Source organism: Bos javanicus, chromosome 20 (assembly GCF_032452875.1).
Source record: "Bos javanicus breed banteng chromosome 20, ARS-OSU_banteng_1.0, whole genome shotgun sequence".
NCBI classification, from domain to species: Eukaryota; Metazoa; Chordata; class Mammalia; order Artiodactyla; family Bovidae; genus Bos; species Bos javanicus.
Genome location: NC_083887.1, coordinates 61,716,153 through 61,741,900, shown reverse-complemented (window position 1 = coordinate 61,741,900; position 25,748 = coordinate 61,716,153). Strand labels below are relative to the sequence as shown.

Sequence of the window (25,748 nt, the reverse complement as noted above, 5' to 3'; positions counted from 1 at the left end):
ATATATCCTTGTTAAATGCCTCCAACATCTCTGCTTGCTTGGTAATACCCAATGGAAATAATCCTTTCTTTTTGGATTATAATTTGTACACAGTATAATGTTGTGAACCATCCAGAATCAAAGGCAGAGTGGACATATTTCACTGAAATTGTTCCCTTCTTTGACAGATGTCAAGTTGTACGGTTTCAGAATCATCTGGCCACCAGGACGGGGTTACAAAATCCTGTGAGGTCTGGGGACTTTAATGGGATACAAGGGCGACACAGATCTGACTTCCTGGTCCTCACATCTTTTTATTTTCCAACCTCCTAGAATCCAGGTTTTGACCCTCATCACCTACACTCCTTCATCTGGTCTACACAATGGAGTCTCAAAGATGTTATAGCTTTCCTTTCATCTGTCCCTATTTTCCTTGAGCCCCTGCCCCAGACAGTATGGTTTGTAGCAAGGGTGGTGCTTACTCCCAAAACCCACAGGGAAGGTACAGGGAATGTGCCTTCTAAGCAGAGTGCTGGAGATGAGATCCCAGAATTCCTACTGGAGCACTTTTCGCCTTTCCTCATGAATACGAAGAGACAGAATATTATAATACTATTCACCCACTGCTGCAATTTCACCCACTTGCTCTTGTTCAGGGACATTTTGGGTTAATGAGCCTTATTTGAGCTGTCCTGGGGAGACTGCTCTCCTTATATACCACTGTTTCCATGGAAAATACATTTCAATGGTAAGATTCTTTCTTGCAAACAATCTTTGAAAATTGAAGACAGCTTGTACAGATCCAAAGGAGTGCACAAATTATCCCATACATAAAATCAAACACAAATAAGAGAATTAATGCCCACTTAGTGCTTCCCTTTTTATTACACAGCCAAGTTAATGAAGAAGGACTGTAAATACAGAAGACCTCTTTGAATTTTGGAGAGTCCCTAACAAAAAAGATTTTTTTTTCTTTCACGTACGTTAAAAGTTTGGTTTAAAAAGTGCACAGGAGCTACCAAACATGAACCGTTATCATATAATCATCACCTGTAGCCTTCCTTGAAACACTTAAAAACAATTTTAATAATGAAGTGTATCTAATTATATAGGTGCACTAATTATATAACTAATAGGGAAGTGGTGTGACAGAACACTTACAGGATCAATGGGTATAAAGATACATTTCTTTTGATGGGAACCTGATTCTGAATGACTGAAATATGAGCTAGAAACCCAGATACACTCAAAATAAGTCAGAGAGGCTCTTGTTCTCCATGGTATCTGGCTCCAGTGATGTTTCCATTTCCAAGATGGCGCACACAAGCGCATGGAGCAGGGTCGTTAATGAACATGAAAGTGTCATCAGCTTGACAACGTCTGATAGATTTAGAATGAACTGGAACAATAACCTTGGTGAAGCTGGAAAAGGGATCGAATGCTCAAAAGAGGCGAGAGCAAGATCATTTACTTAGAGTGGATGAATGAAACCGATCACAGAAATAGAGGCAAGCACAGAACCACAATGAAATCATAAAAAGGTGTGCACAATAATCTGTGTGTGAGCCTAATACGATGTAGAGGCTTCTATGTGGTTCTACCAGTATTTTGACAAAATGTTCTCTCTAGTTCTCTGTGCCAGGAAAATCAGAGACTGTTTGGAAGGGAAAAATCAAAAGAATGACAAATAAACAAGATGCCTCTTCCTCAGTTCAATGATTTAGAGATTTCTCACCCACAACAAGGTCTAATGGTGATGAATCGGCAGCAGTAAGGAAGGTGTTAACCAGGAGGACAGAGACTGGGTTTTTTTTCTGCTGCCTCTCCTCAAGGCTAAAGGGAAAAAAAGTGACTTTACTGCTGGCTGAAGAAGCTTAAGTTGGATATACGGTTGGACTGTGGTCCTGAGTGAGGGATTCACTCTTCAGCTAGAGGTCTTCTTTTTAAAAAACACTTATTTATTTGGCTGCATTGGGTCGTAGTTGTGGCATGCAGGCTTCTCTCCAGTTGTGGCCCATGGGCTCTAGAGCATGTAGACTCAGTATCTGCGGCACTTGGGTGGTATTTGGACTAAGTTACCCCTTGGCATGTAGGATCTTAGCTCCCTCACACAGGGATTGAACCTGTGTCACCTGCATTGGAAGGTGAATTCTTAACCACTGGACCATCAGGGAAGTCCACTTCTTTTCTAAAGATGTGATATAGGAGCTCTCACTTGGAATGTGGCAAGAAAAAAAGCCTGGTGAAAAATCACTCAGTTAGACTGGGATAATTGTATCTACCTGAGATACAAATGTGAATGGGCTGACATTTAGGTAGGTCATCTATTTCTTCTGTTAATTATCAAAAAGAATACAAACTGATTCGGGGTGGGCAGATAAAAAGATAATTCATTAAAATGGAGGGCATGGTACAAAGAAGAAACGAAAATAACCCATGTGAATTGTAGCAAGCCCAACAGGGAAACTTCAAAGCCGGTAGAAAAATACCTGCTACACCACTGTTCCCGAGTCCTGACCCAGTAGACTGCTCTCTGACTCATCACTGTCGCGTAAAGAGAACCTTCTGTACTTGGTGGTTTTAATCAGGACTTTCACTGCAGGTTGGCTCCATTTCAACACAGCTCTGGTCTGATTGCTTAATTTTCATTCACTTTCAGTTATTAAAATGGTCTCATTCCAATTCAGAGAATGATGCTTGATCATTTGACTCCAGTCCTAGTCTCCTGCCCATCCTCCAACATTCCAGCCTCCAGGAGCTGGCTGGACCACGACCTCCAGCCCCTGGTGCCCTTCTATCCTCCCCCTTCCTCCTGGATCTTTCCCTTGTGCTTCAGGGGGGAGGCAGAAGAGATGTCTCCTTGCACAGAGGCAGCCCGAGACCATCTCTGATGTTGGTCTTCTCTGCCACGTGGTCCATAACTGTAGAACTGGTGCCTCCAGGTGGCTGGAGGTCTCTGCCACCCTAGAGGTGGCCTCACTCAGCATCTTCTGACCCCATTTTGCCTCACCCTGATCTTCCAGAGTCCTATAGGGACACACCCACATTCCCGACACCCCTGGGGTCTTCTCCCCTGCCATGGTCCATCTTTCTTGAAGGGACCTTCCAGGAAGGAAAACAGTCTCTGCCCACTACATCTGATAATACCTCTATGTTGTCTCTCCCTGGTGTTCTGATGGCACAAGGCAACTCACCATCTCGGAAGGTGAGCTGACAGCTAGCCTGGGAAGTACATGCCTATCTTTCTTGTTGCTGCAACTATGGGGCTATTCTTATCTGTATGACCATTCTCTCCCTAACATGACTGCCCTCTTTCTCCCAGTTCTCTTGTTAGACTCAACAGATAAGGGCATTGAACCAGAGAGGTCTCTACAGCCTCTAGGGAGACTAGTCTTCCATCAAGAATGAGGCCATCTTTGAACTCAGTTCTGGGAATGACCACCTTACATTGTCGTGGGGAGCCATGTCTGCTGGAGTCTTTATTCAGTGACCCCAGGGCCAGGAGGGGACCTTTGCTTGGCACATCATGCAGAATGGACATACTGATATCTGATCCTCCCCTGATCCTAGGGAGGAGAGGCCTTTGCCAGAGGATCCTGCAGTCTCTTTAGCATTTGGAGAAAGTCATCAAGGCCAGAACGAGGCTCTGGAAGGTCAATGAATGACAGGCTAAGATAAGGAAGGAAAAGAGAAAGAAGAACTAAAGGGGGCAGGGGCTGGAGACAGCAGAGCAGAGAGGTGCAAAATGTCAAAGAGAGAGATGTACGTGGCAGGGCAGACACTGTCACCAAGCCCCCAGCACCCCTGCCAGTTCATCAGTCCCATTTATCTTTAAGAGAAAAAGGCCACCAAATCATCACCATTTACTGGTACCCTTTTGTCTCTGCTTCTTTCCCCAAATTCCCAAAGACCATGATTCTGACTTCCCCTCCGTGGCATGGGAACACAACCGCCAAATTGATATATACCTCAGTGGGATCATATCTGCCCTCGTTAGCTGTAATTCTGTCCCAGCCTGTTAGCAATACTGCCTACTTATGATCTCCTCCACTGAGGATGACTCACGGCCCTTTCTGCTGGAAGCGCTGGACCCATAACTCTCAGTTCTGCCTCTTTCATCACCTTTCGTGTGTGAAGGACCAAGGCAACACAGAAGGAAGGAAGAAAAAAAAAAAAAAACCACGGGCTGTTTCCTTCATTCATTCTGGTTTAGCTTCCAGCTGCGAGACAGCTCAGCACAGATCTCTTTTCACATCACTCCTGCACTCATGAAGGTTGCGGCCCCTGAGAACCTTAGCTTCTCCATCTAGCCAGTATCTCCCCAAGACCCAGAACCAAACCCCCTCCTCCGCTTAGCACTCCCTTCTCCAACAGCCCTGCCGTGTTGTTGTGTGCTTTCTCCTGCTGCCCTGATGGGACTGAAAGGTGGAAACAGGTCTGTTAGGTATGGTGTGATATGATTTCAAACCCATGTGCTTACGACTTTAGTCATTTTACTACCTGGAATATTACCTTCTCATCTGTGGTTGCTGTTAAGCTCTAGTGGAATAGCTGCTGAGGGATCTGCTGGGGGCTTATCACGAAGAACTTGTGGAGAGAAGCAAGGAGACATTTAGACTCTGACTCCAAGAGCTGGTGAGGCACATTCTGAGAGTTTCAGTCTGGACAAACCTGCCCTTGGCTGCTCTAGCTCTCTGCAGGTCTGCAGACACCTGCTTTTGCTGAGGCCAGGTTGCTGGCAGTGGTGTTGACAAGAGTGGCAGCCCCAGGAAGAGAAGGGATGCTGTTGCTGCCTCGGCCACGCACTCCTGTAGGCAGTGGCCCAAGCCCTGCAGTCATCCCTGGAGTGCTAATCCCGGCCTGCCTGCCTACTCAGGCACCCTCACTCCCTAGCAACTGGCCTTAGCAACAAGGGATTTGGGTTTTGACCTGGCAGCTAGAAGTCAGATCCCGTTTGGCGAAACCAGCTCTCTTGAGAAAACAAACTCATATAAAAGGTACACTTCAACTTAATTGAGACTCTGATTTCTGTCAGGTCCCCTTGCCTAGCACAACAGTGTAATTAATCCATCATTTGTGTGCAGGATGTTATTTCTCTACTGGTTCATTAAGAGACATTATCCTCTCTGCTAATATCTTGTGAAATGATTACAAACCCCACTGTGCACCTGTGTTGAGTAAACTACAGGCAAAGACAATTTCAGGCTCTGAGCATAATTTGCTACCACCACCACCCCCACCCCCCGTACCCACCCCAAGTAAATGCAGGAGACATGGGTTTGATCCTTGGGTCAGCAACAGCCCCTGGAGAAGGAAACGGCAACCCATCCTGGTATTCTTGCTTGAAAAATTCCATGGACAGAGGAGCCTGACAGAGCTACAGTCCACAGGGTCGCAAAGAGCCAGACACGACTTCGCAACTGAGCATGTGTGCTCCAAATAAAACAAATTCTTAGAGCTTAGCTTGTTAAAGTCACTGCCTTTCTCCATTTTCTTTATGCAGACCTCATGGTCACTTGTCTCCAGCTGATTCCACCTCCTCAAGCTCCCTCACCTGCCTCTTGGCTCCTGGTCACCTTTCCTCAGTGTTGTCCTGGAAGGGCATGAGCCAGCTGCCTGGCCACCCCTCCTGTGGTCCAAGAGCCTCTCATGTCTAAGTCTTCCTCCTTTACATTAGAGTCTTCTAAACACTCCCATGGCCTCTCAGAACCCACCCACACTTCCCTCAGATCCAACGGCCACATTGTTTTTTTTCCTACTTTCTCAATCACTTTGAGATCACCACAAGGGGCTACCTAGAAGGTTACCTGCCTTCTTTTCCTGGCTTCTTCTCAGAAGGTCACCTTTTGTATGGTTTCTGGGACAATCCTGCCCACTTCACTGATCCCCTGACCATCTCTTTTCATGTTTCTCATTTTTTTTTTTTACCAGCTCCCCTCTCCTTTGACCATTTCATAGGTTCCAAATCTCCCTAAGTCTCCTTTCTTGAAATGTACTACTTCCCAAAATACCCTGCCCAAAAGCAGGCCCCAGATTTCTCTTCTCTGAAAGCAAGGCCTTTGACACACCAAGTCTACATGACCCAACCCCAGACACTCACCCACTGCTCTCATCACCTTCCCTCCTCCACTCTTTTCCAAGGTTCCAGCCACACTCCTTGTCAAGGCAGGGTCATGGGTTGAGTTTTGCCCTCCCAAAGATACACTGGAACCCTAAGCCCAGGTACCTTTGAAAGTTAACTCATTTTAAAAACAGGGTCTTCATGGATGTAATCAACTTAACATCAAGGTGAGATGGTTGGATGGCATCACCTACTCAATGGACAAGAGTCTGAGCAAACTCCTGGAGATAGTGAAGGACAGGGAAGCCTGGCGTGCTGCGATACATGGAGTCACAAAATGATGGATAAGACTTAGCAACTGAGCAACAAACAACTAGGATGTGCCCTAATCCAATATGATTGGTGTCCCTACAAGAGGAGAGGAGATACAGACAGAAACACAGAGACAGGAAAAGGCTGCGTGGTGTCGGAGGCATAAATCGCAATAATGCAGCAAAACAGCAGGAATAAGGGCCAGCGCCAGAAGCCAGGCGGAGGCAAGCAGGCGTTCATTCTGCCAGAACCGCCGAGGGAGCCTGGCCCTGCTCATACCTTGATCTTGGACTTCCAGCTCCAGAAGTGTAGAGAATCAAGCTCTGTTGTTTTAGGCCCTCCCGTGTGTGGTACTTTGTTCCAACCCCAGGGGACCAACACACTCCTGGAACACACATGGTCCAGCCTGCCCAGGCCTGCTTTGTGCACAGGGTATGGCGGGATGTTTCTCCTCAGAGACTAACTCTTTCTCTTACTGCTTCCGGCTCTGCTCAAACACTGTTCCTCAGAGATGAGTTTCCTGCCCACTTTACATGAAACAGCAGTTCATTCCTAATCTCTTCCCACCCCATCATCCTCTACCCTCATTTCCTGTTGCTTTATTCATGGCAGCTCCACCATCTGACAAATGATAGATTATGTCTTTGTTTCTTGTCTCTTCCTCCTTACTCATCTGGATCTACTTTGTTCACCACTATATCCCCAGGGCTAAGAACAGAGCCTGGAACTTCAGACCTGATCGGTGAATACTGTTGAATGGACATACTCTTGGATTCCACTTTCACATAATATCAATGTATTCAGCATTTGGACCTGTTTGTGTGTTCTTTTAGCTGGCACGTGCAAAGGGCTCTTTGACTCCAACTTCCCAAAGCCAGTTTTTTTTTTTTTTTTTTGCTTCAACAATGGCTCCGCATAGGGTCACACACAACAGAGGCTTTTGACATGTGCTAGAGACCATAACCGGAGAAGGCAATGGCACCCCACTCCAGTACTCTTGCCTGGAAAATTCCATGGATGGGGAGCCTGGTAGGCTGCAGTCCATGGGGTCGCTAAGAGTCGGACACGACTGAGTGACTTCATTTTCACTTTTTGCTTTCATGCATTGGAGAAGGAAATGGCAACCCACTCCAGTGTTCTTGCCTGGAGAATCCCAGGGACGGGGGAGCCTGGTGGGCTGCTGTCTATGGGGTCCCACAGAGTCGGACACGACTGAACTGACTTAGCAGTAGCAGAGACCATAACGGATTTCAGCATGTGAATGGAAAACACTAAAAGCAGATACACACAGACATTCTGTCTATAACATTATCAGACTGTCAGGAGGAGACTTCCTTAATGTGTGTTTTACATGTACACCAGCAAAAACCTACAGGTCTCAACCCACTGACTCTGGCTGGCAGTGTGTGTGCATTCTCTCCACAGCGATGCAAATTCACCTTACAGTCTGGGAGACTAAGGCTCAGAGAGGTAAAGAAACTTGCCCAAAATCACAGAGCTAGAATGCAGGAGAGTAGCCAGGATTTAAAGGCAGGCAGCCTGGCTCCAGGGCCCGTGCTGTCACCTCAGTGGGATGCTGTCTACTGACACCTCGAAACTAACAGAGGCTCTTTCCCAAAAACTGTGGAACCATTTATGATAATGGAAAGAGAAGAAATGATTCAAAAGTAATCACCTGAAGAGATGGATGGCACCTTCTCTTGAACTCTGTGAGGTGGAAAGAAGCAAGAATAAAATAGAAATTATGACGCACTTTAAGTGTAGTAGACAGGAACAAGTCTGAATTTTTTTTTAACACATGAAAGGTTGTCAGTCAGTCAGAGTAAAATAAAATGTATGGGAGAGGAGGACAGTTGCATATTTTAAAACTCAATTTCTATGTTCTAGAACTCAATTTCTATGTTCTAGTTAATATTACTAAAGAAAACAATGATGTTGCATAAAATGAGTGTAAATGATACAAATATATTGAAACTTTATGGACATGATCACACACACACACACATACACACAAACTCCAAAGGACTAATGTCCTTAAGTCTAATTCCTACTCTATCAAGTCTAAGTTAGAAAGACTTATGCTATATTTTCTGGCAATTTCTAAATTAAATTCAGTGTACTCATCACTGTAGGAAGTAGGAATTTTTCTGACTCAACAGGCTGGATTTGAAGCATTTTGTAAACACTCTCACAAGCTTTTCCATGGAGCTTATTAGCACATGGTATTATTATGTTGCCCTGTTTACATGTTGCCCATCTATGTGGATTCATTACAAGTATGATCTGCATGTTATTAATATTTGGTTCTACTACTAACTCCAAAACAAGCTGTCAATAAACTCTTCTTTCTGCTAGAACTGAAAATTCCATTTCTTTAAAAACACAAAGTGTTTTATCAAGAGTGAGGAGGATGGTAACTGTAAAGAGTTTTGCTGGGAGTTAATAAAATATTGAATAAAATCAATGCTGGTTTCCTAGAGAAATTGTTCTCATCTTCAATTTGCATATCTTGACTCTCGAAGATCTTCCAACACCTTGGTTACACATTTGTTGGCTAAAGACAATTTTTCATATACAAAGAGGCCTTTGAGACAAAATCTGAACTAAATCAGTGGTAGTCACCAGCCATTCATTCATTACAGAGACATGGGTATAAGTCCGTCTCTTATGGAACATCACATAACGAAGTCTGAGTTTTTAAAAAGGCACACTATTTAAGTGAATGGTCTTATGTTTAAGAAATACATTTTAAAATTATTTAAATGTTTAGATTTAATTGTATTAAATTTTATTAAATCTAATTTATTAATTTATAGTGAAACAAAATATTCAGACATTTTAAAATAATCACCTCTTGTCACTCGAAAAATGTGCAAATACCTTTTTATCTATAGACAACAGACTGCTTTGAATTCCAGCATGTAGCAGCCCCATGCACACATATGCCCCTGTCTGTGTGTGCCTGGTTAGTTGAACTCCTGCCTACTCTATTTGTAAATGAAAAGAAATGGGGGGAAACACAGGAGGGAGGAACATAAATAAATCCAAAACATTACAACTCATGAGAGGTACTTGGTGTTATCCCTAAATCAATGGGATGTTCTTAATATTCTTAACTGATGAAGGTTCCCAAAAGAATGAAAAAAAAGATTTTTGAAAAAACATAAAATAATTATCAACATTTAAGCACCTCCCAAAAGATGCTTATCATATATACACACTATATACACACATGAGCAGATTTTCATGTCTAAAAACTACCTGCATTATCTAAAGCTCAACTTACTATGACGTTCCCAACTACTGAGGAGACAGTGTGGATGGCAGACACAGTTCAGACATAACTGACAACCATCCATCCCCATCACGCCTCTTGCCCTTTAAAGCGGGAGAACCCGCCTACAGATCAGTCACTCAGCATCCATGGAAATGAGCTGCCCCAATATGCTGCGTTTGCTACAACAACTGGGCCCTCTCCTTCCACTTTCTCTTTGCCCCACCCTATTTCATTCTTTTTTAAAAATATTTATTTGGCTGCACTGAGTCTCAGTTGCAGCACATGGGATCTAGTTCCCTGACCAGGGATGACACCTAGGTCCCCTGCACTGGGAGCATGGAGTCTTAGTCTCGGGACCACGAGGGAAGGCCTCCCTCTTTCATTTTTTCAACTGCTTTTCTTCTGATCTTTTCTCAGTCTAACTTTGAACTCTTGTTTGCATGATATCCTCCTATTCCAATTTTAGGACATTTGCTGGTCTTCAAAGCATTTCCTAACTGAATGTCCTGGCCCAGGTCAGGGCACCCAGTGGACTGCAGACTCTCCCACAGTCACTGGTGCTTCCTGAACTGACCACGCCCATTCCTCTCCCCTAAGTTCCACCTCCTTGCTGTCAGGGAACAGGCAGTCTGCCTTAAACCCAAGTTCACTGGACCAGTAGGAAAAGTTTGGGACAGTGCTTCTATCTGCTGATTTATGGGAGTGAATTCTCAACTTTATACCTATGAGATCTGGCATCATCATGAACAAAGCTGAATTTCTTGGCTTCATTAAATGAAAACTGTACAAAGCACTGTAATAAGGAATGAGAAAGGCATGATTTATGACCCTCCACATACAGGAGATTTAATTTTGCCTTTTGCTCAATGGCCTATCCATTGTGCAGGCAAAGTCAATACCAATAATGAAATGTAGACTGAAGGGCTAAATCAATTCAATAAAATGCAATAGAAAGACTAGAGGACTGAGTAAATTTGGAAAGGCTGGTGCCTGCAAGATTAGTATTTGGACAACAGGTAATTACAAAAATCAATGCCTGTATATGAAAACATGACAGGCAGCCATCTGTCATGAAGGGACAACCACTACTAATGGTTTAGGCTTGAATTAGGACGAGACAACAAAATAGATGTGTGCAAAGTCCTGAGTGTGTACACACTGAGATGTGTACACACCTGAGTGTGTGTGTGTGTGTGTGTGTGTGTATGTGTGTGCGCATGAGCACGCCCTTGCACTCCCTGGGTGACTGAAGGAGAGATGAAGGGAAACTCCATGTGGCTCACTCTGCATTTCACTTAGGCCTCCTGAATCTGCCCAGCTCCTCTAGCTCATTTTTACTGACTCTGATCTCATTTTATCAGGCTGTATGCTACCTCACCCTCTCCTTCCTTGTCATCACAGTCTCCCAGGTACCCCAGGCACCATTATCACGAAGTCCTGGCCATGTCTGCAGTCTTTAGGAGGTGGAGCAGAGGAACAAATTCCACCTGAACCACAGCTCTAAGAGCCAGGTGTCAGGAGAATCTCTGGGCAGTAAGAAGTGATACAGGCAACCTCCAGGGCACCTGCAGCAAAATTAAAACCTGCTCACAGGTACACACAACCTACACATACACGTGCATGCACGCTTAGTCGTGTCCTACTCCTTGTGACTCTGTGGACTGTAGCCCTCCAGGCTCCTCTGTCCGCAGACTCTTCCAGGCAAGAATACTAGAGTGGTTTGCATGCTGTCCTCCAGGCGATTTTCCCAACCCAGGGATTAAACCCCCCTCTCTTGTGTCTCCTGCATGGCAGGCAGATTCTTCACCACTGCACCGAGAAGCTCAGCTGTATATACATATGTAAGATAAAACAGTATCTTAAGTGTCTAACTGTGCTCCTGGACAAAGATGTATATGAATGAATGAATACATCATCACTTAGCAATTTGCATCCATTAAGTCATTTAGTCCCTATAAGGACTCTACAGGGGAGGGATCAGCATCTCTGTTTTAAAGATAAGAAAGGAGGCTTGAGTGGACAGTTCTGTTCAAGGAGACACACTGGTGAGCAGGGAAGTGATGTTGGATGATATGTCTTTCTGACACTGGTGAATGTGCTGGTCACCCCCTCCTTACACCACCGTTTTGTCTCCCGCAGAACCCAGGGATGCTTCTAATGTGACCACATGCAAGTCCATGTTGGGCACCACTGCTATAAAGTTTCAAGGCTGGTCATGGCTCACATAGACAGAGGCAATAACTTTGAACTTGCCCAGGTAACGCATCTGCATGGATCACATGATGGCTTTGTTTGATGTTTGGCCTCTGACAGCTCTGTCCCTTCTGGTCGCATCTGAGCAAGCTGATGACAAAGCTCTGATGCCTCCTCCTTTGGTACCAGTAGGAAGTTCAAACCATAGAAATCCTGTCCCCAGGTAAGAACCCCATCCCAGGGCAGGCCGTATCTACCGCCTAATCCCCTAGCCATCCTGTCCTGAGCTCTCCACTCAAGTTCAGTCCCATGTGGAAGCCGCTACACTCAGCTACAGAAGCCTCATTATGTGAGTAACTGGCCTTTTCATACCCTCATGGGGTGTGTGTGCTGTCCTCAGTCTTGACATCAGAACCAAATTTGAGGACGAGTCCGTCCTGCTGCTGTGGTTGCCACAATATCTGTGAATCCACAGATGAGATGAGATTCTCTCATGGCCTCTAGAGAAACCCTCAAAGTTATAATCTTTGCAAAATGATGGCATGTGATCCCTCAATCGGAAATCTCTCCTTCATTTTAAATGGTTATTTTGTTTTCTACTAAAGGCCAAGAATGACTAAGAGAACTGCCACTTGGGACAAGAGCCACATAATTTAATTTATCCTCAGATCATTTTAATAGTATTTTTTGACATTCATATTAAAAAAAATAAAAAAATAAAACCAGTAGAAAAAATCTATCTTAGATGAACAATAATTTCTTTTATCTCAGCTTTGGCACTACCGATACTTGGTACAGAATAATTCCTTGTCCAGGCTGCCCTTCCATTACAGAATGTTTTGCAAGCATTCTTTGTAATTGAACAGGACCATATGGTGCCTGCTGGGGACAGATCCTCCATTTTTTTCCACCTGTTTCTTTGTAGAAAAACTTTAGCCAAAGAATAAATTTAATCAGAGAAGTGAGAAAATGCAGAAAGGAAAACCGTCAAGTGAGACAAAATAATAATAGTTTAGCCATTTAACATAGTCAAGGACCTTTAGTTCCTCCTTAAGAGCTATACATAATATTCTGAGTCACATCCTCTAAGGTGTTTTGCAGATACTAAAACCCCTGCCAGGTGGAAGGAGTTGATTACATGATGACCAGACTGTAGCCATGACAAGTTGCTCCATCTTACACAATTCCAAGAACTGACCTCAAGGAAACAGGAACAAACCGACCCTGGAACTGAAGATGAACTGTACTTAAAATAATCAAGATAGATGGTGCTGATCAGATCACTGCATGACCAATTTCACAATGACTGTCAGAGCGGACTATGCTGTTTCTGCATGTAACCCTCCTCCCCAGCCTGTAACCCTGGAAATCCCCCCTTTAAAGCTCTTGCTTCCCGATCAGCAGTTAGGAGTTGGGTTTTGGACATGAGTCCACCTTCTCCCAGGTTGTCAGTCTCCTGAATAAAGCAACCTTTTCTTTCCTGCCAACACTTGTCTCTCGAGCACTGACTTTTCAGAGGTGAGCAGCCCAGCGTGAGTTGGGTAACACATGACTGCCACCCACTAAATGCTAATGGCACACCACACATTTTTTCAATTCTGACAACCAAAGAAGGCTCCAGATGTTGTAACGTGTCCCTTGGGAGGCAAAATTACACCTGGTTGCGAATCACTGCCTTATATTCATTCCACAAAGAAATAGGACTTTTCTGATAAGAAAACACAGGGTTAAGCCCTTTGTAGCCCCAGGGGAAGAGAAACAGAAAAAAAAAAAAGATGAAAAGCTGCTGGTCTATACACATCCCAAAGCAAGCAAGCACCATCTATAATAAATTGCAATTATATCTTCAAATCTCTGCTTTCCACCCTTAAACTAATTTAGTCTCATCTCCCAAACTCCTTACATGCTATGGAGATGACTCTTAACAGTTTATAAAAATCTTTTTTAAAAATTTGATTACTCAGCTGCTCATATGCAAATGCTTGTCCCTTGTCTAAAAAAAAAATCAGAGTTGGCTGTACTGACCACTGTGATTTTCTAGAAATATCACATACCACAGTTTGTGCCCTTTGAAGCATTCCAAAATTTTTGAGTATGTTAACAATTGTTTACATGATGAACACAGAGAACAGTTTCTTTAATGGAACACATATATCTGTATCATATCCAATGGTACATTTGTAAATGGTTCAGAAAGTTTGGTTATAATACAAAGCTGGTTTATTGCCTAAAATTTCCCTCTTATCAATGAGTTTTCCAGGAAGACAGATGATACCATAAATTGATGTAGCAATCTTGATGTAATTTGAGGAGAACCTGAAGATGCTTTGTATTTTTTTAGAATTTAGGAGCAGAGATGACTCCAGAGATGGATTGGGAAGAGAAAAATGCAAATTACATCAAAAGTTTAGCATTTGATACTCTCATCTCTGTGGATATTAGTGTATATCCTTGGTCCTCTATCCCTTCAGTATTAAAATATTAAAAAAGAAGAATGTATATATAGGCATGCCAAACACTTAGATGAAAAGTTCTATGCTTCAGTCATAAGTGTGGATCTAAGTTTTGATAGCATAATTTTTTTTTCCTTTTTTTAAAAATTTTATTTTATTTTTAAACTTTACATAATTGTATTAGTTTTGCCAAATATCAAAATGAATCCGCCACAGGTATACATGTGTTCCCCATCCTGAACCCTCCTCCCTCCTCCCTCCCCATACCATCCCTCTGGGTCATAATTTTAAGCTTCAAATTTTTTTCCCCATTCAGCAGTACTCTGAACACCTAAGTGATGATGAATCTGACACCAGTCATTCCTGATTCCAAGTAGTGCTTACCTCGGCTTTAATTTTGTTGTCTCCAAAACAGAGGTGCTGTAAATAGGCTGCAGCATTAGACTGGACGGAAGGAAACTGATGTTGCAACATCTGTATCACTTCAGGTAGCTCCGGGTCTCTCCATCCAAACTCTCTGAACAAAAGGAAAGCAGGAGAACATGAGAGAAATCCTGCAACTGGTAGCCTGTGGTCAACTCATTTATGTAACACCTGTGAGAGTTCACATGGGAATATTTCACAACTGATTGTCCTGGTTTTCTTACTCATGTTGTTGCTTAGTCGCTAAGTTGTGTCCACCTATGTGCGATCTCCCTCCCCGCAGGACTGCAGCACGCCAGGCTCTTCTGTCCTCCGCTGTCTCCCAGGGTTTGCTCACATTCATGTCCATAGAGTCAGTGATGCTACCTGACCATCTCATCCTCTTATATTTCTTCCACATGCACTGACTTAAAAAAGGATTTGATGAGAAATGGTTTGTAAGCAAATGTATCTACATATATATGTACATACACATCTGGAGCTTCCCGGGTGGTACAATGGTAAAGAATCTGCCCATCAGTGCAGGAGATGAAGGAGACAGAGGTTCAAGCCCTGGGTCAGGACGATCCCCTGGAGTAGGAAACAGTAAACTACTCAAATATTCTCGCCTGGAAAATTCCATGGACAGAGGAGGTTGGCAGGCTGCAGTCCATGGGGTTGTTAAAGAGTCAGACACAACTAAGCATGCAAGCACATATACTTATATAATCTTAAATGTATCACTGAAGTTACCATGTTTATGAAGACTGAAAAAAAAAAAAGGACTTAAAATGGCACGATCTTATTAATATAGACATTTTTCATTTGGACTCCAGTAGATAATTTACAAGATCACATTTATTTTCCAAAATATTATTTCAACAGTCTTGCGCAGGTATAGCATTTAGTTAAATTACCAGATAAGAGAAAATATAACTGAATGAGTCCAACCTAAAATGTCATGATACCAGTTATGCCATATTTGTTATATTTATGGTTAATACTGCTATTATCATAATCCCTTTTTTTAAAAAACATACAGATTCCCTAAACAATTTTCTGAGGATAAAAGTATACTAACAAGAAGCCTTCATAAAAGGAAATTATTTATTTAAAATGTTAGGTTTATTCAAACAAATTTTATGCACGGTGTATTCTTTTTCGATATCCTCTTGTTTATATCTGAGCTACTCCAAGAAGCTAGTTGTTTATTTAATTTTGAGAAACATGCTCCAGGATTCTTAAATCCATTATAAAACACAAGGGTGACTGTACCATTATGCATATGAATACTCTTTCATGAAATTCACCAACTTAAGCAGTTAGAGCAGCGATCCCCAACCTTTCTGGCACCAGGGATTGCTTTCATGAAAGACAGTTTTTCCATGGATCAGGAAGCGGCGGGGCGGTGGTGGGTGGATTCGGGATGATTCAAGCACATTACATTTATTTGTGCATTAATTTGTATTATTACATCAGTTCCACCTCAGATCATCAGGCATTAGATTCTGGAGGTTGGGGACCCTTGAGTTAGAACATGACACTGACATGGTTGGATGTAAGGATTTCATTTCTGAAGCAGTGAATCAATTTTTAACAGAGAAATAAAAAAGCAACCCATGAGGCCACAGATGAAAACCTGACCCCTTGAACCACAAACGGCTACTATTTATCTGAAGGATAGGCTGGAAGAGACTTGAGACAGCTTGGCAGCACCCACTTGACTCCCAGAAAACAACTCAAAAGCATACATCCTATTGATGCCAGGTCAGTGCTGTCATCTCAGAAGAGGAGTCATAAAAAATGGGACAGAAATGGAGCAGACAAAGGTTAAAAGTTTCCTCATAGATTCTAACCTGTTCTCTTTATCTTTTCTTTATCACGCCTGGTAGAGGTTGTCAAGTAAATCTTGAAGCATGTTGGTGCTGTCTTAACTGCTATCGAAGACAATACAGAATAGGATTCCTTTTGAGTTGGCTCAGTTCTTAAAGGACTGGATGGTGTGAGGAGCACCTTTGCTACAAAACATACTCAAATGGTTGCTGATAATGGACCAACTATTGGATCTTCTTCAGCTAGGTGATCACAGTAAAAAACAATTATGGATGAAAACATAGGAAGCTTGTTTTTCTTTTTAATTGAATTTTCTTTCACTGCATGATTCTAAACCACCTCAGTGTGCAACATCCAGATAGCACAGTCTTTTTTCTTATAACAGCAGCCTTTTAAAATTATATCCTTTGTTCAAGTTAAATCAAAATATACAGAACACCTATAAATTAAAATTAGAAATGTCATGTGAATACACTGGATGACTAATATGAATTCAGGTAAGCCCATGCTATTGGAAAGTGATTAGTGAAGGATGCATTTCAGTCTATTTTACTAACCAGATGAGAATTGCTCTATTACGCTTATATGGCATAGATAAGAAAGTCCTTGAACAAGAGTACAGGAGGAACAGTCTTAGGGCACTTGGCTTGCTTGTGTCAGTGCATACACACAGAGATGCATACCAGACTACATACATACACACAGAGCCCAGAATCAACAGAAGAAGGAAAATTTCAAGAGTTATACAAGCCTTTTTTTCTGGAACGGTTTTGTTTCACTTAAAAGAGATTCTGCTCAGATTTTGTGTTTCCCATGGAGATGGACTCTAGAAAAGAGCTGGACAAAATAAAATGTCTGTCTTATTTGGGCCAGAATTCAGTACAAGGCGTGGATTCTTTATACAAGGTCTTTTTTTTTTTTCAACTGAAGTATAGTTTATTTACAGTGTTTTGATATTTTCAGGTGTACAGCAAAGTGACTGATATATAATATATATATTCTTTTTCAGATTCTTTTCACTTATAGGTTATTACAAAATACTGAATATAGATCCCTGTGCTATACTTGCTCCTTGCTTGATGTCCTTCACATGAGATTTTAATCCTGAAGGACAAGCAACGTTCATAAGACAAAAGAATTCTGGTGAAAAAATCAGCAAAAGAACAGCACGAGGAGAGACACTGGGTCACGGAAGGCTGACAGATTCAGGGAAGGTGTGCATTCAGCCAGGATGGCTATGAGACAGGAGGCTGCAGGAAGGGGTTTACCCAAGAAGGAGGTGGTGGAAATGAAGCTGGAAAGCAAGGTTGGTGTGAGATCGCAAAGAGCTTTGCACTTCAGTACAAAACGTCTGGGCCTGGTTTGTGGTCAGAATTGTGACAAAGAAGTCTAAGGAAATTTAGATAATGTTCAGACTTACAGAATGGACATCTTAAGTAATACTGTGAGTGTGGACTAAAAGTCAGTGCTGAGGCTCCCTGTTCACGTGGTGTCATGCTTTAATCCTTAACTAGCCTTAGGTAGTTTCTTTTCATTTCATGGAGGAGGAAATTAATAGACTTAGAGATGTTCATAAACTTAAGAGGTGGAGCAGAAATAAAACTCTGGCCATCTGCTTTCTAATAGATATAATCATATAACAATGATGCCTACTGTAATTGCTGTCTTGAAATAAAGTCTAAAAGTCTAAAAAATAAATACACTTAAAACTGTGTCCCCAGGGGACATCTGACAAGGTCAGAAGATAGTTTTGGTTGTCACAACTGGAGGACGCTATTGATATCCAGGAAGCAGACCCCAGGAATCCTGCTCAACATCTTACATTGCACAGACAATTCCCTATGACAAAGAATTATCTGCCCCAAAATATCACTAGAGCCAAGACTGAGACACCCTGGTCTAAACATGTTCTGTTATTTGATAATTTTTTAAAAAAATTATTGTAGTATAGCTGCTTTATGATGTCATGTTAGTGTCTGCTATACAGCATAGTGAATCAGCCATATGTATATACATTATCTCCTCTTTTTTGGATTTCCTTCCCATTTAGGTTACCACAAAGCACTGAACAGAGTTCCCTGGGCTATACAGTAGGTTGTCATTAGTTATCTATTCAGTTATAAAAAAGAATGAAATTGTGATATTTGCAGAGACATGGATGGGCCTTAAAGACTGTCATATAGAATGAAGTAAGTCAGAAAGAGAAAAATGAATATCATATATTAACACATATATTTGAACTCTAGAAAAATGATACAGATGAACTCATTTGAAAAGTAGAAATATTTGATCATTTTTTGTTGAGCATGTTATAAATCTCTTATTTCTTGATTACTGCAGTAGAAGAGGCACAGGATTTGGCATCCAAATAATTAGGAAAGAGTTCAGAACTTGAACATCTGGCTTTTTCCCTTCTAGATTACAAATATATATAGAAGAGTCCCTCAGTGCTTGCTGGTATTGGTTTCCATGGATCAAATATAGAGAATAACGCCATCTATTTCACAGAACTTCTTTTTAAAAGACAGCATAAAATATGAAAGTGAAAGTGCTGGGCAAACTATTAAAAGCTAGATGTGTGTGTGCATGCTAAGTCACTTCAGTCATGTTTGACTCTGCATGGCCCTATGGATTGTAGCCCACCAGGCTCCTCTGTCCATGGGATTCTCCAGGCAAGAATACTGGAGTGGATTGCTATGCCCTCCTCCAGGGGATCTTCCTGACCCTGGGATGGAACCCACATCTCTTAAGTCTCCTGGATTGGCAGGAGGGTTATTTTACCACTAGCACCACCCGGGAAACCCCAAAAGCTAGGTATATACTGCTGCTGCTGCTGCTAAGTCGCTTCAGTCGGTACATACTACTAATTGTTATTCTAAGACTTATAAGGGGTGCGCGCGCACACACACACACACACACACACACACACACATACTTAAACTTTATGTATACCACTTACTTTTAAAAAAAATAAACTTTTACTGTTGTACATTATACTTATTGGAAGGAATCTAAGTGTAAGAAGAGGCACTGCTTTAGCCTGCAGTAAAAATTGTACATTAAAACGTGCCATTTTGAAAAAATTTTTCCACCTAACCCCTTTAGAGGCCAAGTCTTAGCTCAAGAAGAGTTCTTTGTACACAGAGTTGGTTCAAATGCTGCTCCACTATGAATTCTCCTCTTCTATGTGTCTTGCTTGCTGCTGATCTACCACTGGCTGGCATAAATATCTATGGAGTTATCTGTTACAGTGAGATAATAATTCCTACCTTAGAGTATTGTGGGATGATTAGAATTAATATATATGAACCCCTTAGAGCAATGTCTGGCACAGTGTGGGCCCTCCAGAAATGTCAGGTATTACATATAACTAGACTTCACTTTCACTTTTCACTTTCATGCATTGGAGAAGGAAATGGCAACCCACTCCAGTGTTCTTGCCTAGAGAATCCCAGGGATGGGGGAGCCTGGTGTGCTGCCGTCTATGGGGTTGCACAGAGTTGGACACGGCTGAAGTGACTTAGCAGCAGCAGCAGACGAAGAAAAGAAGAATAGGAAATAAGAACCATCTACAATTTTCTACAGAAGCCCAGCTCATATCTCTCATTTGTTACTGAGCTTCACTTTAGAAATGTTTATGGAACTGCAGAATATGTAAATGTAACCTTTTCTCCATTAAAACTTGTCACACAGACCAACAATATTGTGACTTGGTCCTCACTCTTATAAGGACTCTCTGAGTTGTTAAAATTACAAGGCACTTAGCACACAGCTAAACAGCAAACAGTCTGAAATTTGTTACCATGTTAGGCTGGCACCGCAACCGAAGAGTTGATGTCCTGTCACAACATTTTTATCAAGTTTACTTCCGTGTTGAAAAGAGCCCCAGGACAATCAAGAGTCTTTGGGAATTCACACTGAGATTTTCAGCAAAGCTTTACGTCAGAGGGTCAGAGTTCAATTTGATTGCAAGGTCAATAAACTCCATGGGAAGCCAGGCTATGGATATTATTTAAATCTGTGAAAATCTCAACCACTTATAATCATCTGAACTCTAACTAAAAGTTTTAAAGACCATATTGTCTTTCCTTTACCATCCAGAGACCACAAGGTGAGACATTTTGACTTTGTCTTGTTGACAAGATAAGAGTGAGGAGGCCGCAGAGCCAGTGGTCACAAGAATAAGTTAGATGGAAAGATTTCTTTGTTTTGTTTTACAAAATGGAGGTATCTTCATGCTTGTTGATAGATAAGAACTTCAGTCAGTTCAGTTCAGTTCAGTTGCTCAGTCGTATCTGACTCTTTGCGACCCCATGAATCACAGCACGCCAGGCCTCCCTGTCCATCACCAATTCCCAGAGTTCACTCAGACTTACATCCATCGAGTTGGTGATGCCATCCAGCCATCTCATCCTCTGTCATCCCCTCTCCTCCTGCCCCCAATCCCACCCAGCATCAGAGTCTTTTTCAATGAGTCAACTCTTCGCATGAGGTGGCCAAAGTACTGGAGTTTCAGCTTTAGCATCATTCCTTCCAAAGAAATCCCAGGGCTGATCTCTTTCAGAATGGACTGGTTGGATCTCCTTGCAGTCCAAGGGACTCTCAAGAGTCTTCTCCAACACCACAGTTCAAAAGCATCAATTCTTCGGCGCTCAGTTTTCTTCACAGTCCAACTCTCACATCCATACATGACCACTGGAAAAACCATAGCCTTGACTAGACAGACCTTTGTTGGCAAAGTAATGTTTCTGCTTTTCAATATGCTATCCAGGTTGGTCATAACTTTTCTTCCAAGGAGTAAGCGTCTTTTAATTTCATGGCTGCAGTCACCATCTGCAGTGATTTTGGAGCCCCCCAAAATAAAGTCTGACACTGTTTCCACTGTTTCCCCATCTATTTCCCATGACGTGATAGGACCAGATGCTATGATCTTCGTCTTCTCAATGTTGAGCTCTAAGTCAACTTTTTCACTCCAACGATAAACACACAGAACCATGAATATTTTAATTTTCATCCCTGAAGAGTGTGTCACCAAACAAAAAGCTGCTCTATATGGTTAATCGCTACAAAGCAGAGACATCACTTTGTCAACAAAGGTCTGTATAATCAAAGCTATGATTTTTCCCATAGTCATGTATGGAATTGAGAATTGGACCATAAAGAAGGCTGAGCACTTTTGAAATGTGGTGCTGGAGAAGACTCTTGAGATTCCCTTGGGCAGCAAGGAGATCAGACCAGTCCATGGTAAAGGAAATCAACACCGAATATTCATTGGAAGGACTGATGCTGAAGCTGATGCTCTAATACTCTGGCCACCTGATGCAAAGAGCTGACTCACTGGAAAAGACCCTGGTGCTGGGAAAGACTGAAGGCAAAAGGAGAAGGGGGCAGCAAAAGATGAGATAGATAGTATCACAGACTCAATGGACATGAATTTGAGCAAACTCTGGAAGATAGAGGAGGACAGAAAAGTCTGGCATGCTGCACTACATGGGGTCAGCTTATTTCAGTAAGGCCAGTAGCCATCACCTCTTGCCATATTCCTGCAAGCTGCCTGGCTGCCCGCCTGACTTTGGAATTCACTCTTCCAGCCAACTGGAGAGGCCATGGAGGATGCACAGTGGACATGGCAGAACTTCCTGTCCTCGGAGAACCTTCTAATGATAACTGGGTATTAAATACTGAAAGCAAAAATATATTATTTGCCAGATAGTGACAAGTGTGCACTAGGTTGATCAATATTCCTCCAAAATTCATGTCCACTTGGAACCTCAGAATGTAACCTTATTTGAAATAGGGTCTTTGCAGATGTAATAAAGGGTCAAAAAGAGATCTCACTGATATATGATGGGCCCTAAATCCAATGATAGTGTCCTTATAAAGACAGAAAAGGACATGCAGAGACAGAGAGAGGAAGGTGATGTGAAGATGGAGACAGAGACTGTAGGGATGTGGCTACAAGTGAAGGAATGACAAGGATGGCCACAAGGAGAAGGGAGGCCAAGCTTGGTTTCTCCTTCAGAACATCTAGAAGGAACCAACCCTGCCAACACCTTGATTTCGGACTTCTGATCTCCAGAACTCTAGAAGCATAACTTCTGCTGTTTTAAGCCACCAAGTTTGTGTTACTCTGTTACATTAGCCACAGGAAACTAACACAAGTGTGACGGGAAAGATGAAGCTGAGCAGATATAGGCAAAACATGTGCGTGTGCACGCTTGTGTGTTCGTGTGTGCATGGAGGGGGTTGCAACTGCCAGCACAGTGGCTATGGAAGACCTCCCTGAGAAGATGACCTGGGGCACAGACCTACACGTGGTGCTGGGTTGAAGGAATGTTCCAGAAAGGGAGAACGGTGACAAGACCCTGAGGCACGTGCTTGCTCAGCATGTCAGAGAGATGAGGCCATCGTGTGAACTGAAGCGTGTCCTGGAGACTGTGATGGGACAGGCAGTGGGGCCCAGATCACAAGCCTTTGTCAGCCTCAGCAGGCTGCTGGCTTTTGCTCCAACTGATTTGGGAGCCATCTCAAAGTCATAATCTGGTTCATATTTTTAGAGGATCACTTTGTCAGTGCTTGCATGAATGTATACATCTGTCAAAGCTCATAAACAGCAGGTCTGATCTTATATTGGGTTGGGCAAACAATTCCTTTGGGTTTTTCCATAAGATAGTATGAAAAACCCAACAAAACCTTTTGACCAACCAAAATCTTGCTAAAGCTGGGCTTATAAAGGGGATCCCTCTGTCTGTGGTGTTGAGAACAGACTCTAGGTGGGCAGGATGGAGGCAGGGGCTTCTGCAGGGATCCTGGCGGGGGTGATGGTGGCTCAGCAGAGGGTGCTGAGAAGTGGAGGGAGTTTGGATGCATCCTGAAGGCAGAGCCTGCAGTGGTCCCTGGTGGGCTGTATGTGACGTGCGACAGAAAGAGACGCCCAGTGGATCCCTCCTATAAGCCCCGTCTTCCCCCACCCACTGGTCTACGTGAATAGGTGACCCCTGCTGCCTTGTATCTCAGGCCCAGTCTGGAGACAACATGGGGGACTAGAATTTATTATTTCAGAATAAGAAATTTCAACTGTCAAACATTCCACTGAGCTGAAGTGGAGAGAGACAAACAGTAAAATAATGAGAAAATTGGTTATTTCTGAACTATTACAGGTACTAGGTGCCTTGAGATGCCAGAGATGCTCAGAGGGCTCAAACAAAACCTTGGGCACACCAGGACCCAGAGACCCCACAGAGGCTGTGCCAGACGTGACTTTGAGTGCTTGAGTATCTCCTGCAGAGGCACAGGGCAGCAGAGGCCTTCTGTAGGGGCAGGGGTTCTGGGTGCAGCAGACCTGGCTCACTCAGCATGTGGCATAAGCTCTCTTGGAGGAGGTTGCCATTAACCCCAGTATAGAGCCACCGAGCAGATGACCCACAACCTGCAGAACAATCATACCAAATAAATTCTCACACTGTTAAGAAAGTTCTAGAACCCACAACAGATTTCCCAGCCTGGGGATCTGGCAAAGGGACTGAGAAACCCCAGGAAATTTGACTTTGGAGGCCAGTGAGGTTTGATTCCAGAACTTACACAGGACTGGGGAAACAGACTCTTGGAGGGCACAAACAAAACCTTGTGCACCAGGACCCAGGAGAAAGGAGCAGTGACCCCACAAGAGACTGACCCAGACTTGCCTGTGAGTGTCCAGGACTCTCCAGTGGAGGCGTGGGTCAACAGTGGCCTGCTTCAGGGTCAGGGGCACTGAATACAACAGTGCGTGCACAAGACCTTTTGAAGGAGGTCGCCATTATCTTCATTACCTCCACCATAGTTTGGTCTCAGGTCAAACAACAGTGGAGAACACAGCCCCACCCATCAACAGAAAATTGGATTAAAGATTTACTGAGCATGGCCCCACCCATCAGAACAACACCCAACTTCCCCCTCAGTCTCTCCCATCAGGAAGCTTCCATAAGCCTCTTAACAGAGGGCTGACAGAATGAAAATCACAATCACAGACAACTAACCACATTGATCACCTGGACCACAGCCTTGTCTAACTCACTGAAACTACGAGACCTGCTGGGTAGGGCCACCCAAGACAGACAGGTTATGGTGGAGAGTTCTGACAAAACACGGTCCCCTGGAAAAGGCAATGGCAAACCACTTCAGTATTCTTGCCTTGAGAACTCCATGAACAGTATGAAAAGGCAAAAAGATAGGACACTGAAAGGTGAGCTCTCCAGGCTGGTAGGTGCCTAATACACTACTGGAGAAGAATGGAGAAAAAACACCAGAAAGAATGGAGATGGAGCCAAAGCGAAAACAACACCCAGTTGAGGATGTGACTGGTGATGGAAGTAAAATCTGATGCTGTAAAGAACAATATTTCATAGGAACCTGGGATGTTAGGTCCATGAATCAAGGCTAATTCGAAGTGATCAAAAAGGAGATGGCAAGAGTGAACGTCGACATTTTAGGAATCAGTGAACTAAAATGGACTGGAGCGAGTGAATTTAATTCAGATGATTATATATATTACTATGGGCAAGAATCCCTTAGAAGAAATAGAGTAGCCTTCATAGTCAATGAAAGAGTCAAAAACACAGTACTTGGGTGCAATCTCAAAAATGACAGAATGATCTCTGTTCATTTTCAAGGCAAACTACTCAATATCACAGTGATCCAAGTCTATGCCCCAACAACTAATGCTAAAGAGGCTGAATTTGAATGGTTCTATGAAGACCTACAAGACCTTCTAGAACTAACAGTCAAAAAAGATATCCTTTTCTTCATAGGCGACTGTAATGCCAAAGTAGGAAGTCAAAAGATACCTGGAGTAACAGACAAGTTTGGCCTTGGAGTACAGAATGAAGCAGGGCAAAGGCTAACAGACTTTTGCCAAGAGAACACACAGGTCATAGCAAACACCCTCTTCCAACAACACAAGAGAAGACTCTACACATGAACATCACCAGATGGTCAATAGAGAAATCAGATTGATTATATTCTTGCAACCAAAGATAGAGAAGCTCTATATATTCAGTAAAAACAAGACTAGGAGCTGACTGTGGCTCAGATTATGAACACCTTATTGAAAAATTGAGACTGAAGTTGAAGAAAGTAGGGAAAACCACTGGAACATTCAGGTATAACCTAAATAAAATCTCTTATGATTACACAGTAGAAGGGACAAATAGATTTAAGGGATTAGATCTGATAGACAGAGTGCCTGAAGAACTATGGA

At 42.8% G+C, this 25,748-nt stretch overlaps 1 protein-coding gene across 2 annotated transcripts in view; it reads right to left on the bottom strand.

Moving 5' to 3' along the window:
• The window catches only part of CTNND2 (catenin delta 2), a 1,100,621-nt gene that overhangs the window by 272,073 nt on the left and 802,800 nt on the right, over nt 1-25,748 (bottom strand). For both annotated transcript variants that reach the window (XM_061393866.1, XM_061393867.1), the window contains exon 10: nt 14,660-14,792. In XM_061393866.1, coding sequence (XP_061249850.1) covers nt 14,660-14,792 — 133 coding nt within the window. The remainder of the gene's footprint in view (nt 1-14,659; nt 14,793-25,748) is intronic.